Source organism: Pseudonaja textilis, chromosome 5, assembly GCF_049901715.1.
Source record: "Pseudonaja textilis isolate UNSWEBS1 chromosome 5, rPseTex1.2, whole genome shotgun sequence".
Lineage (NCBI taxonomy): Eukaryota > Metazoa > Chordata > Lepidosauria > Squamata > Elapidae > Pseudonaja > Pseudonaja textilis.
Window position 1 is genome coordinate 60,034,824 of NC_141994.1, and position 19,732 is coordinate 60,054,555.

Here is a 19,732-nt window from a genome sequence, read left to right on the forward strand (position 1 = left end):
TTCACAATACAGTACAGGTTTGGTCAATATAGTTGTCTTGGTTTTGCTTTGGGGTTTTCCTTTGTAAACCCAAGTGAGAAAAAAAAAATCGTCTTATGAACTCCTTTCAAATTTGCCCTTTATTTTTTTTAATATATTTTTATGAACCCTTCAGATTTGTGCTTTATTTTTTTCCTCAGGAAAATATGGTTACTGTAGTGACAATACTATTTACCTGCATCTTAAATAGCAGGAAACCACACTAGCGTGAAATTGGTGCCCCAGTTAACTGATCTCTATCCTGCCTCTGTTCCAAGTCACTGCCAGTCACCTGACAGATCTTCATGGATGATTGTATACACCTCTTGGACATCTTCAACTATGTTGGAATAAGAGGAAAATGTTACTTGTAACCTTAAGACAACTGAGGATTAATTTTCACTATATTACTCATGGTAAGAGAACATTATGCAGACACAAGAGGAAAAATATGCCATTGACTTGCAAGTGAGGAAAAGATTTTGGTCAATACTTAGTTGGAAGACCACCAGGACTACAGGCTACACCAGGGAAGGAAAAAACAACAAGCAACAGCACACCATTTTGTATCAGTTATCCCAAAATCTGTATAGATGTGTTGGTGAAAGAGTTGAGCTTGAGTCAAAGGAGATTTCATTCATTTCTATCCTGGAAAGGATTCTTTGAGGGAGAAAAACTAAACTCTTATGTTGAGTGCCTTCAAATCTGAAAGGGGTACCATTGTTCCAAATAATGTAAAACACTTTTTAGATGCTTTCCTGAAGTAATCTCTAAATCCACGAAACAAAGCCTAAAATTTCCTGCCATTTCTATCAGCTTCAACAAAGATGAAATGGAAATATTGCAATGACTTTCATTTCTTAAGGAAAAATAAAGATTTTCAAGCAGCTGATTGTTCTATTTATTGTTATACTTTTTCTTACTAAGATCTGGGGCTAAGTTAATACCTAAATTGCCAGAAATCATGTTCTGGAAGCTGGTATCACTTCCAGGAAGGGTTCATTCCATAATACTACAATTTTGCTTTGGACAATGAAATAAAAATATTTTCAACATACTGTGGCTATCAAAATGTATTTAAGGATTTATAAACCACCTTCCAACATTGCTTATAGAACAATTAGCAGAAAAATAGTAATATTACAATATCACCAAGTAGAAGTAATATCTATTACAAAATCTAAAATGCAGGTAATAAATATGGAATAATAAAATCCATGCTTAAACTTTTTCCAATAAATATAAAGAATTGTTCTGCTTTATAGGACAAGTAATGCTAACATAACTGCTAAAAATATTTAAAGTTAGAATTAACCTTGATTACTTAACCTGTTGCCAATTTGCCAAACCTGTTTAGGACACTAATTGGTTAATGTAAGTTGTGTAACCATCTTTGAACACAAGATTTCATATTAAGCACATGGCTGTGCAGTGGTTAATCTATTTTTAATCAAATGGGTTAAATTATACTAAATTTGTCAAACTCATGAACTGGTACATATTCTCAATTATGTTTTGTTGGAGTCCTGGCAATACATGAAATTATATAAATACGTCAATTCTAATCTTCAAGGGATTCCCATGTGAAAATAAACTATGATAACTAGTAATATTAAAATAGCACAATATATCTCATAATTTAGTATTTTAAAAGGTTTTAATCTGATCCTGCACCAGGAAGGATTTAGCTTCTGCATGTAAATTCAAAATTAAATTCTATCTTATTTAGTGCTCATAAATCACAGGATAAAACCCAATTTGAGAGCAGTTCATTGTTGCATATCTGTATCTCTAGATAATTGTGCCACACAAGCTTTTTGTTAGTGTAACAAAGCTATAAGGGTCTTTTTCTGGAAGTAAGTGATACACGAGTTATCTACTAAAAGAGGAATGGAAATACGAGGCAGCCTTAAGGAGACCTAGTGTTTTTGACTATGTAACTGCAGTAAAACCACCCGTGCTTTTCCATTCGGTTTAGGGCTTTCACCCCGTTGCCAAAATGATCCAAGGAAATTCACAGTTGTCTCGACTCTAATTGATTGCTCTTTAGCCTTCATGACCGCATCAGCAGGGGTGTGGTAGACTAGCCATGATGAGTAGAGAGTTGTGATTGGCCAAAATATCGGAGAGCGTCTATTTCTTCCTTCCTGATTGGAGGACTCTCGCAGCCTGTTGTTTGATTTTTGGTTTTTCCGTTGAGACCGGCAGCGGCGGCGGCGTGAAACGGCAGAGTTAGCGGCGCGTACAGGAGAAGTACAAGTTTGTGGTTCCGAATGGGACCGAGGAGGGTGTGTGTTACGGGTTTGCACGGCGTTCTGGTAGGATAAGGGGGGGATGGGGGGGAATAGTGTAGCTTCTGGTTGCTTTCGTCCTTTTTTAACATTGAACCAGAAATATCCCATGCAAGAAGTTGGAAGACCCTGGACTCTCTCCACCAAGTAAACCGTGGCTTTACGTGCTTCGTTTTTTATCTCCAGTTCTTATTGAAGAAGCCTGCATTAGTATGACAGTTTTGATGTGGGGTTTGAGCTGGCGGAGTCTGGGAGTCGGTTTCCTTTTCAGCTGCGTAGTAACCTTCCCTCAATTGCCAAATTCACAAAATTATTGGGTGAAACTGCGAATTATCACTTCTCAAAAGCATTTTGCCAACAATGAGTCTTCTATTACTTCTTGGGCTTAAACTTCCTTTCCGCCCCCTCCCTTGCTTATCTAGAATATAACTGCCTTTTTTAAAAACCAATAGCTACTATGGGCTTTGTTCATACTAGGCATTGATGAGCCATACTTTGGCATGTGACACAAGCCTTTTCCACACTATTAAGGTCTAGTAGTACGTGGTAAGAACCCAGAAAATTAGTTTCAGAAACCATGGTTCAATACAAGTTACAGTATTGCTTAAGCATGGCCATTTTTTTCTGAAAGCAAATCCTTTAACATTGTAAGCTGCCTGCTCTCCAATACTGTTACTAAAATCTTGCTAGTTTGAATGGAATAGAAGATTAGGCAGGTTATAGTTATGCATCCTTTGCTTTCCTGTATTTAGGCAAATTACACATGTATGTGTTCTGAAGGGTTAAGAAACTGCGTATTTGATAGGATTAAAATATAAAGTGGACTCATTGTGAAATGGTGAACTCTACAGGACTACAGGGAATAACTTAATCTGTGTCTTATGACCTATCCAGTTCAATATCTGTCCTTAATTTCAAAAGCATAAAAGATAGGGCTCAACTTTGCAAAGAACGTGTGTGTGCCCTTTATGCTGAAACAAACTATCTTATAGGTTCCTTTTTTAAGTATAAGAAACTAACATGCTGCAACCCTAACCCTTTTAACAATGCACTTGAAACCCAGAGATCTTGGAGGCATTCTTAGAAAATGCTTATAGTAGAAAGTAGGGTTTGCTTCGTACAAAGACTGATATACGAACATATAAAGCACTTTGCTGCAGTTATCCTCCATTTTATTTTCTAAGAATGTCTCCAAGATCTCTGGGTTTCAAGTGCATTGTTAAAGGGTTAGGGTTGCAGCATATTAGTTTCTTATACTTAAAAAAAGGAACCTTAAGAGAATGCAGCTAGTATAGGGTAAGACGCCTGGATAGGATAAGCACCAGGGAATGTGCTGGGGACACTTTTAACTTGTAAATGCTGTCTTGGGAGGCCCAGAGATAGAACAGTATATATGGTTATAAATATGGACTGTTGAGATATCTTTTTCTTTTAGTAAAATTTAATTTGTGTATCATTTGTGCACATCATTTGCCATTAAATTAGACAGTTAAATCATATGTTACAACATATGAAGTTTCTTGTCAGTATATATTTGGAATATATTATGTTCATTGAAAAGCTGATAACTGATTGTGCTTACATAAACGTTGTATTATGCTCTATTGATGAGGAATTGGCTTTAAGCACTAAGATATTTTTTATATATTACAAACTTGAAATTATTCATTTAAAAGCTGGGTTAATAAAACTGCCAGAAACCATTAAGTGGATTATGGGAAGGTGGTGGGAAGGTGTGTTGAATAATTGAGGTTCACTGGAAGATTAAGTAAGCTGAAAAGAGGAACTAAATTTAGTTGGAATACAAACAAAACTTTTCCATACAGTTTGAATAGTAAATATGAATTGAACTTCACTTGCATGAGTGAAGTTCTTAAATTATATTAAAGATTTCAGTGGATTGTTTAATGATGTTTTTTAATGATTGGAACATTTTCATAAAAGTTAAATGTTAATAGAGCTGCAATCATACAAACATTGTCATGTCCATATTGTTTCAATCATTGCTTAACTGCAAATAAACCACAATTGATTCTGTCCACAAAACCATAATCGTGCCTTTCAAACCACAATGCTTCATAGAGCATGCTGCATTATATGAACCAAAGAAATCACATAGCTGCATAGTATAAACCAAGCTATAGTTCTACAGCAGGTGTTACAAATAAACCTAAGATAACTTAAATGATCAGTTTTTAGAACTGTTACAGATCAGAGCTGAATTGGACTAATCTTACTTTCAACCTACAGTATTCAATGAGCTATTCCATTTTTATTGTGTTGGATTACACCTGCCATTTGTATAAGTCTTAAGTTCTTTATTATGGCATAGTGGGGCAGATTGGGAAAAAGGGTCTAAAAATGTTTTTGTTTTCTGAACTTTTTGGATAAAGACCAAATGGTGTTTTATGGCTCAGTAATTCAATGTATTAAATGCATTGCAGATGGTCAGAATACGTGCCATGGCTTCTCCTCCAAGAACACCTTCCAAAAAGTAAGTCAAACAATTAGGTGCTGATTTCAAATGTCTTTGTTGTTTTCCTCTTCATCTCAAGTAAAAATCTTGCAAAGCATGATTCATAGACCTCCTAGCATCCCATTTTTAGTTTCCAAAGCAACATACTCAGGAATAGGCAAAGCTGAAGTTTTGGGCCTTTGTTGGAGTTTATGAATTTGTTGTTTTAGGTGTGATACCCTTTTCAAAGTCAGACCACTGTTTCTCTTTGGGTGCTTAAAACTGCATATAATATAATTAACATAATTATTAATATAATGAAAACAAAATACTTAATCACTATTATTATTGAAGAGATGTCATGGTGTATTGGTTGTTCCTATAGACCAGGGGTCTTCAAACTTGACAGCTTTCAGACTTGTGGACTTCAATTCCCAGAATTCCTCCTCCAGTCATATTAGCTCAGGAATTCTGGAAGTTGAAGTCCACAAGTCTTAAACTTGCCAAGTTTGAAGACCCTTGCTATAGATTAAGGCCAGAAAGATTCTCACCCCAGTATAGCTCTTGGACCAGTGTTAGTAAAACCTACAACAACTGCCTGGAGAAATGTTTTGAATACAGAGGTTTCTATTCTGTATATAAAAGTCAGCTGTGCCTGGTAGTAACCAGCAATGGACTCATAAGAGTAAACAGTTTGCATTCTTTCATTAAGGTGCATAGTTTACCTAAGTTCTACCTTTTTCAAAATTAAATGAACATAAATGCTCTCAAAGGTCTTTATTTAACTTTAGCTATGCTGGCTGAGAAATTCTGGGAGTTGAAGCCCACAAGTCATAAAGTTGCCAAGTTTGGGGACCTCTGGGTTTAACAGAACACACCTAATCTGAATTATGGGCAGGAATCCTGTCTCAGGGACCACTCCCAGCCTTATAATACCTTTCCGCTCAGTGTCCCACATGTATCTAAGATCACATGCAAGTATAGGGTAAAAAGCTTTTAGTAATGTTTTCTTTTGGTATGTAATAATGTTTTTCCGGTTCAAGCACTCCATGTGCTGCTTCCAGGGGTGCTATCCTTCCTTCCCCTCACCCAAATGATTCTACCCCTCTTCCTTCAATCAATGAACGTTTGGCCTACCTTCGTCCCTCTCGGGAGTTGTTGGAGTACTATCGAAAGAAGATTGCACAATTTGATGAAGAGCATGAAGAGCTGGTGAAACGGTTGGAGACATATAAAGCATCTTATGATGAACAGGTAAGAAAAAGGGAGTGGTAATCCACCAAGAGATGAGTGATCTGGAAAGCCGTGTAAGGAAGCTTCAAGACTTACTCCTTTGTCCTGTTCTGTAATTCAATCATGATAATTTTATGGCTTTGGATTCTCTGCCAAAGCTACATAGAAGGCGTGTTCACTGAAAAGTATTAAAGAGAAATATGAATTATTTGGAAACTGGTTCCATACTTTATATTTTTCTGAATCCTCATACGTTTAAAAAAAGCAACTTTTAAATCACTGATAGTGGAATAAATTTTTATCCACCTTAGTTTTTAAAAGAATATGACCTGAAGCATAATTCTCCTGCTTCCATCTTTCTTTTTCATTCAGAGTCTTAACAAGAGAATGCATTCTAGTCTGACCTAAATTAAACCAAAACTATATTTCACTTTTTTAAGATATATAATTTGGGGTGGTGGGGAGGTGGCTTTGGAAAGCAAGCAGGATGAAAAGAATGTTTTTCATTGCACAATTATGCATTTTCTCAATAGATGAACAGATGTGATATCAAAGAGGTTCAAAGTGCTCACTCTTACGCACTTTCCCCACACATGTGTATTGTGTTAGTAAATTCTAAGATACTGTGGTATATTAAGTAATAACTTTGTTGCTGTTCTATTCCCTATTTTATTACTCCCTATACTCACATTGGGAGAAAAAGAAAAGCAAGATAATTCTGTGAAGTGCAAGGAATTGTTGCTTTTCTTTAGGACACTGACTTTCCCAGGAAGAAAAGGAGGCACCCAGGAAATTGAGACGGCAGTTGAACAAGTTTCTCCATATAAGGAAGAAAGGAATATGAAGCAAGTTTTCATGGCCCTGACTCTTCCTGGCATATCCTGCTGGGAAGGGTATCCATGTGGTATATTTTAGTTGTAGACTACACACCTTAAGAATGGGAGACAGCAGTTGTGCTCCAAGGACCACAGCAGTTCTGTAGTCATATTCAAAGCACTTTTATCCTTTCTTGATTAATTTACTTATCTTTGATTCAGCTAAGCCAATACTATAGTGATTATTCTGGCTCACAATAGTTCTGCTAGGTCTTAAGTAGAGCTGTTCCCTAGTCTTAAAAGTGGTTTTATTGAAGAAGCTGAATGTAGATAAGAGAATAAACCAACCAATTTATAATTCAGTAATTTAATGCTATATGCTAAGAGAAAAGAAAGTGGAACTAAATAGGAAATATGACAAACCTTAGAAGCATAGAGGAAAGTAATTATTGTAATAGGACTAAGAGAGGGCTGGACAGTTTGCTCAATGGCTACTTAAACTTCCATTGATGTTTGAAGTCTAGAAGACCATTCCCAGCATATAGAAGAGATAGCATGAAGAAAACACTTGTTACAATTTGCAGAACTTAATTTTTTTTTTTCTATGCAGCACAAGCTACAATGGGAAATGCGTCAACGAGAAGAAGAAATTGCAGAACTGCAGAAGGCTTTGAGTGACATGCAGGTGTACCTTTTTCAAGAAAGAGAGCATGTGCTGCGCCTTTATTCTGAAAATGATCGACTGAAAATCAGGTTTAACAGATTTAACAGATAATCAGAGTTGGAAGGGACCTTGTAGGTCATCTAGTCCAACCCTCCGCCCAAGCGGGAGACCCTACACCATTTCTGACAAATGGCAGTCCAATCTCTTCTTGAAAGTCTCAAGTGATGGCGCTCCCACAACTTCTGAGGGCAAGCTGCTCCATTGGTTGATTGTTCTCACTGTCAGAAAGTTTCTCATTTCCAGGTTGAATCTCTCCTTGTTCAGTTTCCATCCATTATTCCTTGTCTGGCCTACAGGCGCTTTAGAAAATAGCTTGACCCCTTCCTCCCTGTGGCAGCCCTTCAAATATTGGAAGACCGCTATCATGTCTCCCCTGGTCCTTCTCTTTACTAGACTAGCCACGCCCAGTTCCTGCAACTGTTCGTTGTATGTTTTAGCCTCCGGTCCCCTAATCATCCTGATTGCTCTTCTCTGTACTTTTTCTAGAGTCTCAACTTTTTTATAATGTGGTGACCAAAATTGGATGCAGTACTCCAGGTGTGGTCTTACTAAGGCTTTATAGAGTGGTATTAATACTTCCCTTGATCTTGATTGTATCCTTCTTTTAATACAATTTAGGATTGCATTAGCTTTTTTGGCTGCACACTGCTGGCTCATATTTAGCTAAGACTCCAAGATCCCTATCACAGTTACTGCTATTGAGCCTGGTTTCACCCAGTCTATATGTGTACTTTTGGTTTTTCTTGCCTAAGTGTAGGACTTTACTTTTCTCTACATTGAATTTCATTTTGTTAGATATGGCCCAGTGTTCTAGTCTGTCAAGATCCATCTGGATCTTAAGCCTATCTTCTTGGGTGTTAGCTATTCCTGCCAGCTTAGTATCATCTGTGAATTTGATAAGTTCCCCTTCTATTCCCTCATCTAAGTCGTTAATGAAGATATTGAGTACTGGGCCTAAGATGGAACCTTGTGGTACCCCACTGCTTACTTCCCTCCATGTAGACTTGGATCCATTTAAGGACTACTCGTTGAGTATGGTTTGCCAGCCAGTTGTGAGTCCATCTAATGGTGGTGCTATCTATTTCACTTTTTTCTAGCTTACTAAGAAGTAGGTTGTGGTCTGCTTTGTCAAATGCCTTGCTGAAATCTAAATATATTATGTTCACAGTATTTTGCTGGTCTACTAATTTAGTCACTGTGTTGAAGAATGAAATAAAATTAGTTTGGCATGATCTGTTTTTAACAAACCCGTGCTGACTGCTAGTTATTGCTTTATTTGTTTCTAGATGTTGGCAGATCTGTTTTTATATTATCTTTTCCAGTATCTTCCCGGGTATTGATGTTAGGCTGATTGGTCTATAGTTTCCTGGGTCTGTATTTTTTTCCTTTTTTGAAGATGGGAACCACATCAGTTCTTTTCCAGTCCTCTGGTAGTTCCCCGATGCTTAACAACAAACATTTTGGACTCAATTGTGGTTGTAAGTTGAGGATTACCTATACAGTATATGTCAATGTAGGATGACAAATATACTATTTTCCTCTTAGCTAAAACATTGGATAGAAATGTGGAAAATAAATACATCCAATTGAGTAAGAGGTATCTGTTTTATTCAATTAATAGACTATTAATCAAAAATCTCCCCCCCCACCCCCAAAAAGGGGGCCAGGGAATCCATTTCATAAACATCCTTTCCAAGAAATTGTATCAGATTCTCAGAATTCTTTATTTATCAACTTTACACTGTTGCAAGTCAACCACAGAGAATTTCTTCCATTATTGTAGGATGCTACTTTTTGCAATCCCGTGATAGGAATTTTAAAATTACCATCTGGACTGATATGGGTCTCGGGAGCTATGCCGGAATATTTCTACTTACATGTATGTCTTAATACTAAAATAGAACTTCATCTTCCAAAGCATCATATAGGTATTTCCTCTGAAATAATTTAAGACTCTGATTTTAAGCAGCCTCTATTTTATAAAATGGTTTGCTAACATTGCCTCCTGGTGGCTAAAGATTCAAGTTCACATTCTTAGTAATAAGATGCTACTAGAATTTCTATTCTCTCTGAAATAGAAGGCACTTAAAGAAATAATATCTTCAGAGGAGAAATTACATTTCAAAGATAGTGTTTCCAACCATTAGTTTGCCACAAAGTTTTCATGCTTAAGTGGTTAGATTCTACAAGAAAGAGAACTTCTAGAGTATGTAAAATAAAAGGTTTGCTTTTCAGAGGTTTAGGTGAACCTTGAAGTCAACAAAAAGTGCATGATACATCAGCATTTAGGAACAGTAATAAATTGCATTATTTTCAATGTACAGGGAATTGGAGGACAGAAAGAAGATTCAACATCTTTTGGCTTTATTAGGAACAGATAATGGTGAAATTACCTATTTTCACCAAGAACCCCCAAATAAGGTAAGGACCATCAATTAACCTAGATATTATTACTGCATTTATTTTATTTTGTAAAACACATTACTTACATTACTGTTTACAGCTTATTAAAAAGATTTAAATAATTGTATAAAATATAGCTGCAACAAGGTATTTTTTTTTTAAAGGCAGAAAAATATATTCAGGGAACTGCAATATATTTTTGGAGTGAAAAGTACCATTTAGTTCTCAGAGAAAGAGCAAGATATAACTATAATCACACGCATAAATTTTCAGGCAAAAGCTAATGGAAGTCAATAAATTAAAGTTTTAATGAAATTGATGAATTTGTGCGTCATAGGCCTAAATCCAGTACTTTTCTAAGTGACAATTCTAGAAAGCCTTTTAAGGTTGGTCAATCTATAATTCAAGTCAAGTTGTTAAAAGTAACTAATTACATAGGTCAGCTTTCATAGGAATGGCTTTTAGTGATAGAGAAGGTTTAGCTACTTACAACATTACCTATACATGGTAAAGACGGCACCAGTCAGTTTTTTCGTGATTTGATTAGTGTGTTACAAGTACAACTAAATTCTAGTTTTGCCACAAGTATTCTTGATCTCTAATCTAGAGAGTATACTGTAAGCCAGTATAATAAAGTATGTAAGAAGCAAACCAGTTTGTTAAATATGATAGGAAACTGCAGATTGCTGACTGAAAGATTTGGGAAATGCAATGCAGCATTTTATTGGCAGAGAAGTGAGCAGAGGCCATATTTTTTCCTTCAATAGATCATTGAAAAATTAATTTGAAAAAGAAAGTTTATATTTTGTTGATCTAGAGAAAAGACATACTAAAAGTGAATAGGCATGGAGTGTTTTACATAAATATGAAGTTGGAGATTGGTTGGTGAAAGGTTTAAAAGTGGGTACATGAAGGAAATAAAGCACGCAAGAGAAAACAACGCATAGGTAATAGCTTGACATTAAACAGTGTAAAGCAAAGTTGTGCGATAGCCCCCTGGTGGTTTAATGTATTAATACATTAATAAAAATGTATGAGTGCTTATAGTGATTTTAGACTTTTACCAGTTGGAAACATGAACGTACTTATCTCTCCAGATTATACCTTCTTGTTAGTTGAGACCTAAAGGATTTGCGGTAAATGTTAGATTATTTAACACAACAACATCGATTGGAATATAAATTATAAAAGATCGGGGTAGTTGTGATTAATGGGGAAAGTTAACTAGAGCAAGTAGGTTAATTTGTGCATTTGGTAAAAGAGGTACGAAAATATATGCAGAATTATTACAGTAAAGCATAACATTAATAGTTGAAACTGAACTACAACATCATTGTTTCCTATATATTTTACTATTATAATTAATGTGTACATGAAATACTTCGATAGAATAAAAAATGAGCAATGTTTTGGTTATTATAGGTCACTATACCTCAAGAACCAACCAAGAGAAAAGATGCCCAAGAAAAATGTGGCAGATACACTTCAATAAGAGGTCAGTGGAAAAATAAAAATTACTTTTGAGTAAATATTAGAGATAACATTCAGATACTATAGGGTTTTATGGAAAAGATCTGAGACTATTGGACTTAAATATACAACCTTCTCCTTTGTGGTACCCAATGGTTGGTTGTGTTGCTACAACTCTCAAGATGGCGTCTGTAAATTTTGGAATTATACTTCAATTTTTCCTAAATTATTTGAGCTTTCCTCTCTCCCTAAAACTGGTTTTCTCCTTTCACTAGACAAGGCTAAGATTTGGAACAGCCATAGAGGGAGAAAAAATTCTCTCCCAGAGATTTTCCTGCTTAGTGCCCCATTGCACAGAATTGTGTGGGCTTCTTTTCCCAAAGAATCTCAAAACTAATTTCAATCAGAATAGAGCTGGAAGGGACCTTGGAGGATTTCTTGTCCAACCCCCCTGCTTAAGTAGGAGACCCCCATATCATTTCCAACACGTGGCTTGTCCAGTCTCTTCTTAAAAACCTCCAGTGATGAAGCACCTACAATTTCTGAATGCAAGCCATTCCATTGGTTAATTGTTTTGGTTAATTGAATGAATTAGTTATATTGATTCTTTAAAGAAAGCAAAGCCTAAAAGTTTTTCTCAGTTATTTCAGGAATCTCTCAGACAGGCAAAACACCAACAGGAGAAGTTCGAACTACCAGTCAAAAAGAGACAAACTCTAAATAGTAGTTCTCTTGCTTTGCTATCTAAAGAACTATCACTACCTCTCTTTGTGCTAATCACTTTGATTTCAGCCAAGTGGATTACCCCTATATATTTTTGGGGTGCATCAATAAGAACTTTTGGTGTAAGCAATAAGTCCAGAAATACACAGGATGTTCAGCCCAGGTTTAGCAATAGCATGTAAAATTTGGATTAAAGAATTAGAGAGATAGATGGTATATTGGCCTAGAAACCAATATAAGTTCTAGATCTCCTTTAGGCAAGAAAAGCCAGCTGGGTGACTTTGAACTAGTCACTTAGCCCACCTCACAAAGTTGTTGTGGGGAAAGGTGGCAGGAGTATTAGGTACATCTGCCACTTTGAGTTATATATTTAAAAGGTGGGATAAATATTCTTAGACACTACCTTAATAATTCTTAGGTCTTTGGTTAGGTTCTTCTCACCTTTCCTACTATGTTCTCTTAGTTATATCTTTTGATTTATCACCTGTTGTTTGTACATTGCGAGCTTATGCACCAGAGACAAATTCCTTGTGTGTCCAATCACATGTGGCCAATAAGGAATATTCCTATTCCTGCATTGGAGATAGTTATGACCCATTCTGTAACGGGTGTAGCTACTTCAGGCATTTTTTTTTCTTAGCAGGGTTCCCATAATTGCTGTTTACAAATCTGTTACAATCTCTTACATTCCTAAAGTTCTTGCAATTCTGCCCTCTTTCGGGCACTGTGTTGTTATTTCTCTGTTTTCAGGATGCCTCCTTCCACTGTAGGAAAAGAGAAATAGAAAAATGTGAAAATTATTTCTCTACAGCAGATGAAGATAATAGTTTTTATCATAGGGAAAAACTATCTTGGGTTTTTATTCTGATAGTGTTTTTTCTCTTTTATCCTGCAACTTTAAGAAAGAGGCTCTTTCCCCTATTTCAGGTATTTAATCATTTCTTTCGTAGTAAGGGCAAGGAGCAACCTATTTTTCAGTGTATAGAAAAAAAAATGTTCATAGTAAGTGCATGGTTCCATTCTGTTAACTATTGTGGCCTTAAAACATTGCCTCAAAGAAAACCTTTCAGATTAATAAAATGAATGGGATAACGTCTTGTCACTGATTTTCTTTGTAGGTTTTAAAAGCTCTGCCTTGAAAAATGAAGAGAATCTTGAAAGTGCAAATAGAAGATATCAAAGAGATAATCAAACACTCCTACTGCAGGTAATTGGTAATACTACATGAAAAACTGTAGAATCACCATGCTAGTCTGGATTTTAGTTCATCAAATTCAGGATCAGTTCCTCTAATAAGGAATTAAAGAACATGTATATTGTAATGGAACATGGTGACATTTCATGGTGATATGATGTTCCATCTCTCCTGTATTGGAGTCTTAACTGCGCCCCAGTTAAACAACTTAGTGAAGAGAATTTTCTTCTAGCCAAGTGTTGGTAATGGATGCCAATCTTCTCTCTAATCCACCATTTCTTTGTGTATAAGTTAGATCTATTATAGGCAGATCTGATGCTAAGAGCCTTAATCTGTTCTGTTTCAGGTGTGTCTCCCCTGAGAAAACTGGGAGAAAGAGAAAGTGGTAGAGACTACCAAAAGAGCATTAAGAAGGGACTGTTTTCTCAGGCATCTAGGTTGACTTATTGCTTTACTTCGAGCATGAACGAAAGATTGCAAAAGAGGTCACGCTAGAGACAGTGTTGTCAAGGAGAAAAACAGAACAAGCTGAAATTAGACTAGCCATTCACCACAATGGAACCATTAGCAACCATTCTTCCCACTCAAAAAAAGCATGCAGTGAACATGACAAAATATGAGTTGTGGGGGGGAGGGGGGATGGCACAAGAGTTGAATGTAGATCTGTTAATAGAATGTATATATTTAACTCAACCATTGCTGGGATGCTGTCTTGGTTTTGCAATTGGAAGTTTTAGGAGATCTTCCACCTTGAATGGCTCACTGGGGAAACTTCAGATCTGGTATCCATCAAGAGAACTCTTGACAAGTTAATTAGTCTCAAGAGTTCTGACTTTTTCATTTGACGGACGAAAGGAGCAAGAATTGATGACTCAGGAGTCATTTCTATACAGTTCTCTTCCTGGTGATATGTCACTGTTTCATCAAAATTTAGCTATGCAGATGTATGTTCCCATGCTCTTATACACTAATCGTCTATTCACCCAGGGTTCACCTTAACATCATTGTATTCCCTAATGTTACTGCTTGGTCACAATCATTGAAGGGGTTTTGAAAGGACTCCATTTCTCTTCTGGGTGGGGCTCCTAGTACATTGTAACCTAACAGGTTTGCAACCTTTATTACAAGAGTGAGTTGTCTGCTGTAAACTAAATTTCTCTCTTATTCTTGCTCAAAGTATTGTGGCTATGCAAATATTGAGACAGATGGTGCAGTTGGGAGAAAGGGGAGCAACTCTGGGAATATAGGGCCCAAAGAAAGAGAAAGTGATTAATGGTGAGGGACACTTTCAGTAATCATTTTATCTTTGACAATCAATGGTTAGAAAAACAACTGATGCTTTTCCTAAAATATATATACATATACATACATAAATACATACATATACACATACATACATACATACATACATACATACATACATATATAAAATGCTCCCTCCTCAATGAACCTATGGGAGAACTAGAACTTTTCTTCTAGTCCACGGGTGTCAAACCCGCAGCATCACGTTGCTGTCATGTGACGTTTCATGACAGTTTTCCCCTTCATGGAGGTGGGATGGGCGTGCTTGCACCTGACACATCCAGCCCATGGGCCGCCAGCTTGACACCCCTGTTCTAGTCCAACACCTTAATCTATTACATCAAATTGCCTAAAACCTTCAAACAAGAGGCTGTTTTGCAAGGGAAAGCTTTTGCATTATAGCATATTCTTCAGATTTTTCTCTTTGTGGCTTCAGTTGGAGTCTTTTCAGGCTCAACTACAAGAACAGACTAGGTTGTCAAAGGAGCAGACTGAAGCATTGCTAGAAGATCGTCGCATCCGTATAGAAGAAGCTCAGGTGCAGCACCAGAGGGATGAGGAAAAAATAAAAGAAATTACTGAAAAGTAGGTGCAAATGACCAATTGAATTCACATACCAAAAGGATATGTTTGGGTGTTGTAAAATCATTTTATTCTGCCCTGGGCAAAAAGAAATAAATAACCTTTTACATCTGATCTTTCTGATTTGAACCTTTGCTACAGTATGTGTAGGATAGATTGTTTTGTAAGTGATTACTTCTAGATGTTATCATTTGGGAAAGAGTCCATCAGTGTAATTGAGCCTAGCTGTTACATGGATAATTAGCTCCAAATTCAATCACCAAAATGATATTGGTTCTGTGATAAATCTTTGTCTAGCAATCCTGGAGAGCTGCAAATCAGGATACTCTTAGATGATTAATCCAATTTGGGTTAGGATCTGGAGCCATGTAGACTCACATCCAGAATACACCTGGTAACAAAGCAGTCATGCAGCCATAAACTTAGGGCACACCGATATACTGCAGCTATTGCTTCCTGTTCCACATCCCGATTCACCCTCGTAGTGGAGTTAAAGTATAACTTGGCCAATAACTCGGTTACTAATTTATTGCAATCTGCCTCTCCGCAGATACCATAAAGCTCAAAATTTGCTATATGAGAGTACCAGAGATTTTCTGCAGGTGAAGTTTGATGCACGAGCGAATGAAAAATCCTGGATGGCAGAGAAGGACACTCTGCTGAGGAAGATGGACAAATGTAAATGTGCACACAAGCAGAGTGGGATCTATAGAGATGATAGTCCAGTCCATTATCACATCAATCAGAGTTATGACAGTTGTCAAAGCTGGCGGGTTGCTAGCCCAGTGAATCAGGACACTAGCCTGGATGAATGGAGAAGTAGTCCCCGTCAGCAGAGTTTCACCAAGAGATCACCTCCCAGTGGGAAGGTTGAAGTTTTCAAGAAAAGAAAACCAAAAGTTGTCAAATGCGTTTTTCGAACAGAGCAGAGCATTCACAAAGTATATGGAGCAGAGATTAAGGTAATGGCTACTGTGCTGTACCGGGCTGTTTCTGAAGATTAGATATAATACAGGTAATCCTCAACTTAAACAACAGTTTATTTAGCGATCGTTCAAAGTTACAACAGCCCTGAAAAAGGTGACTTACAACCGTTTTTCACACTTAAAACCATTGCAGCATGTCATGTGATCAAAATTCAGATGCTTGGCTACTAATTCATATTTATGACGGTTGCAGTGTCCCAGGTTCCCCTGGCAAGCAAAGTCGATTCAACATGGCAGATTCACTCCAACAGCCATGTTACTAACTTAACAATCACAATGATTCACTTAACAATTGTGGCAAGAGCGGTCGTAAAATGGGGCAAAACTCATTTAACAAATGTCTCATTTAGCAATGGAAATTTTGGTCTCAATTGTGGTCATAAATCGAGGACCACCTGTACCATACAAATTCAACACTATGATTCCATGGTGCATCGAAATGAACGTTTCTTGCCAGCCACTCTTTTTTTTTTTCTTATTTATTTATTGATGGGGCCATTTCTGCACTTAAGATGCTGAAATAAGAATTTTTTTTTTTTATCTCGCCTCCAGGGATTGAAAGATCAGTTGACCCAGGAGCAGAGATTAGCAAGCATGTATCGAGAACAGTGTGTTTCATTGGAAGAGGAGTTGGCTAAGAATCAGGAGGAAGGAAATTTAGGTCAACAAATGTTCAAGGTAAGTCGCTTTTGCTGCTCTTGAGGGCAACCTTGACTAATTATGATAGCTCCTTCCTCAATCTTGCAGTGAGAACTGCTCACAGATACCTGATTATTACACTGTGCTCTTCAACATTTTGCTTCGACATTTGTAGCAACGGTCAGAAAAGATGGGAAAGCGTCTACAGCTAATGACCCGGCGCTACGAGGCCCTGGAAAAAAGGCGTGCCATGGAGATGGAAGGATTTAAAAATGACATCAAACAATTCCAAAAGAAGCTACAGGATGTGGAGAAGCAACTTTTCAAGGTAGCAAAAGTTAAAATAACAATCAATTCCTCCAAAATAATGCACTGAGACCAAATTTCCAAAGTTAAAAAATAATTAGCAGAATCTACAGTATTTTCAGTTAAGTATAATTTCACCAAGAGCCAGGGTGACCAAAGAGACTGCATTAGGAAGAAGAAAGTTCTAGACCTCCCAGCATGGGGTGCTGTATCATCACTGTGCTGATAACCAGTTATAAATTTTACCCTGAGTCAACCAGGTAATGCCATTTGAGTTCTGACCCATTTTAAGTTGTGAGGAACTGGATCAGAAGAAACAAGCCATGACGCCACCATAACATGACACAGTGGGTCTGATTTTTTATGCCCCCTCCAATCTGATGCACCAATTATACCATTCCTGGACCAAGAGACCTTGCTCGTATGCTCTGGTTGGATTATGGCGACATTTTCTACATGGGGCTAAAATTGGAAGACCATCTAAAATTTGCAACTAACCAAAATACAGCAGCACATGCACTTTTCTGGGCACCTTTAGCTTATCTGTATTACGCAATTGCTGTGAGCTACACTGGACACCATTATTGTTTTGAGTACAACTCAGGGTGCTGATTATCACCTTTAAAGCTATGTATGGTGTAGCATCAGTATGTAGTATTTGTGGGACTGCTTCTCCCTGAGAATATCTACACTAGGTTAAATAGGATGGGCACATTCCCGTTCCCTTCCTTTAAATGTCATCTGATGAGACATAGGAAGTGTGCCATCTCTGTATCAACCCCTGCCCTATGCAACATCCTCTCTAGATCTCACAAGCCTTTACCTGTTAGCCTTCCAGGGGGCCTTAAAAAGCTGGTTCTTTCGCCTAAACATTGAGTTAGGGGGTGGCTGGACCCCATTAGTTGTTAAATGTTGATTTACAAACAAGTGTTTTGAGGGATTCTATGAACGATCTTATTTCTGGTTATGTTTTTACTGCTGTTTTTGTGAGCCATCCAAAATTATCGATGGGCAATCATATATGTCCTTCCAGTCAATTGGTCAATAAAATCTACTCAAAACTTTCTATGTTCCTTTGCTGAAATAAAACTGTTCTTTGAAATTGTTTTTCTTTCTAGGTGGTAAAGAATGTGGGACCCGACCAAGATCTTGCAATGCTACATGAAGTTCGCCGAGGGAATAAGAGAACCAAAAAGCTACAAGGAGAACTTAAAACCTTAAAATCAAAGATATATGGACTGGAAAATGACCTGCGAGATTATTGATAATGATATGTCAGTCAGAATGAGCAGTGTTGATAAAGACCTGTTGGTGCAACAAACCTTTTTTTTCTTTTTCTTTTTTTTTACAAATGTGTAACTTCACTGAGTGTAACATATACTTTACATTCCAGGGCAGAAGAAAACAATTGAAACTTGTGTGAGGCTTGAAAAGAAATTCCTTTTACTTGCTTGTTGTGTACCTAGATTTGATCTCTGTGGTGTTGAACCAGACCAGGGATATTTGGTGATTTCTTCTGCAGTGCTTAGAAGAGATGTGATCTATAATAGGGGTCTCCAACCTTGGCAACTTTAAGACTTGTGGACTTGAAGTCCACAAGTATTAAAGTTGCTAAGGTTGGAGAACTCTGATCTATAAGAACTTTTCACTAGCTAAGAATGATACGTTATGCAAGAATCCCAAGAAAACGGCTAGGTGGGCTGTGTACCTTAGTTTTTTCAGAAAAGAAAGGAATTTCTAAATGATTCTCCTGAACTGAGCAGTATATATAGGAAGGTTGATACCAAGAGAGAAGAGAGTATCTTGCAGTGAGCTATAAGCCATTATAATTCTATTTTTCAAATCAAAGCCAGTTCTTGGGAAAAGTGCTTTCCTGGGTTCTCTACAGATTTGTAGCCTAATTTAAGGAGAAGCATAGATCAAGAGGAAATCTATTCACAAATGACAGCTTCAGCCTCAAACACAGATCTCACCCAGGATAAAGTGTGTGTAGGGTTGCAGGGTGCACTAAAAGAAAAGTCGGATTCATTGAGTTGAAATTTGTATCTGAATAAAATGGCAAAGGATTTAGTTATAACACAGATGCTTTCTAGCAGTGGTCGTTCTTATGTTTTCATAATTTTTATTTTGCAGAAATCTTTCTGAACCCAGAAGAGAATTATGATGCATCTATTGTTTATACACTGCTGTAGAATAATAAAACTGACATTAAAGCATTATCTTGATTTTTTTTCTTGATCATTAACAATTACAGAGGTTTAATGTAAACTATTTAATAGCCTGCATTTAGGCTATTAATAGACAATTTAATATTAGTTAATTTCCACATTAAAAAAAGCTTTGGAACATTTTAAGATAATTGTATCTATTTTGTTAACTTTGTTGAAGGTACAACTACCTTCAACATGCCCAATTATGCTTTCTCTGTGCATACATTCTCTGTGCATACATATATATATAACATTAACTTCTAGAGTCATCCGAGTAAAAAATAGTCAGCCAAAGAATTTAAGGTACAAGGTAAAAAAATGAAATATAGCTAAATCTATTTCATACCAGCATTCATGCTATTTCTGTCCTTGTATCTTCC

The 19,732-nt window shown here is 36.9% G+C and overlaps 1 protein-coding gene across 1 annotated transcript; it reads left to right on the plus strand.

The window, feature by feature from the left end:
• The first annotated feature begins 2,243 nt into the window (after positions 1-2,243).
• Positions 2,244-19,355, plus strand: CCDC77 (coiled-coil domain containing 77). The gene is made up of 12 exons (XM_087935039.1): positions 2,244-2,306; positions 4,754-4,804; positions 5,803-6,018; positions 7,423-7,565; positions 9,861-9,957; positions 11,362-11,434; positions 13,251-13,339; positions 15,066-15,214; positions 15,762-16,173; positions 16,750-16,875; positions 17,012-17,164; positions 18,261-19,355. The coding sequence occupies exons 1-12, from the start codon at positions 2,292-2,294 to the stop codon at positions 18,405-18,407; spliced, it is 1,671 nt and encodes a 556-aa protein (XP_087791165.1). The 5' UTR covers positions 2,244-2,291; the 3' UTR covers positions 18,408-19,355.
• The last annotated feature ends 377 nt before the right edge of the window (positions 19,356-19,732 follow it).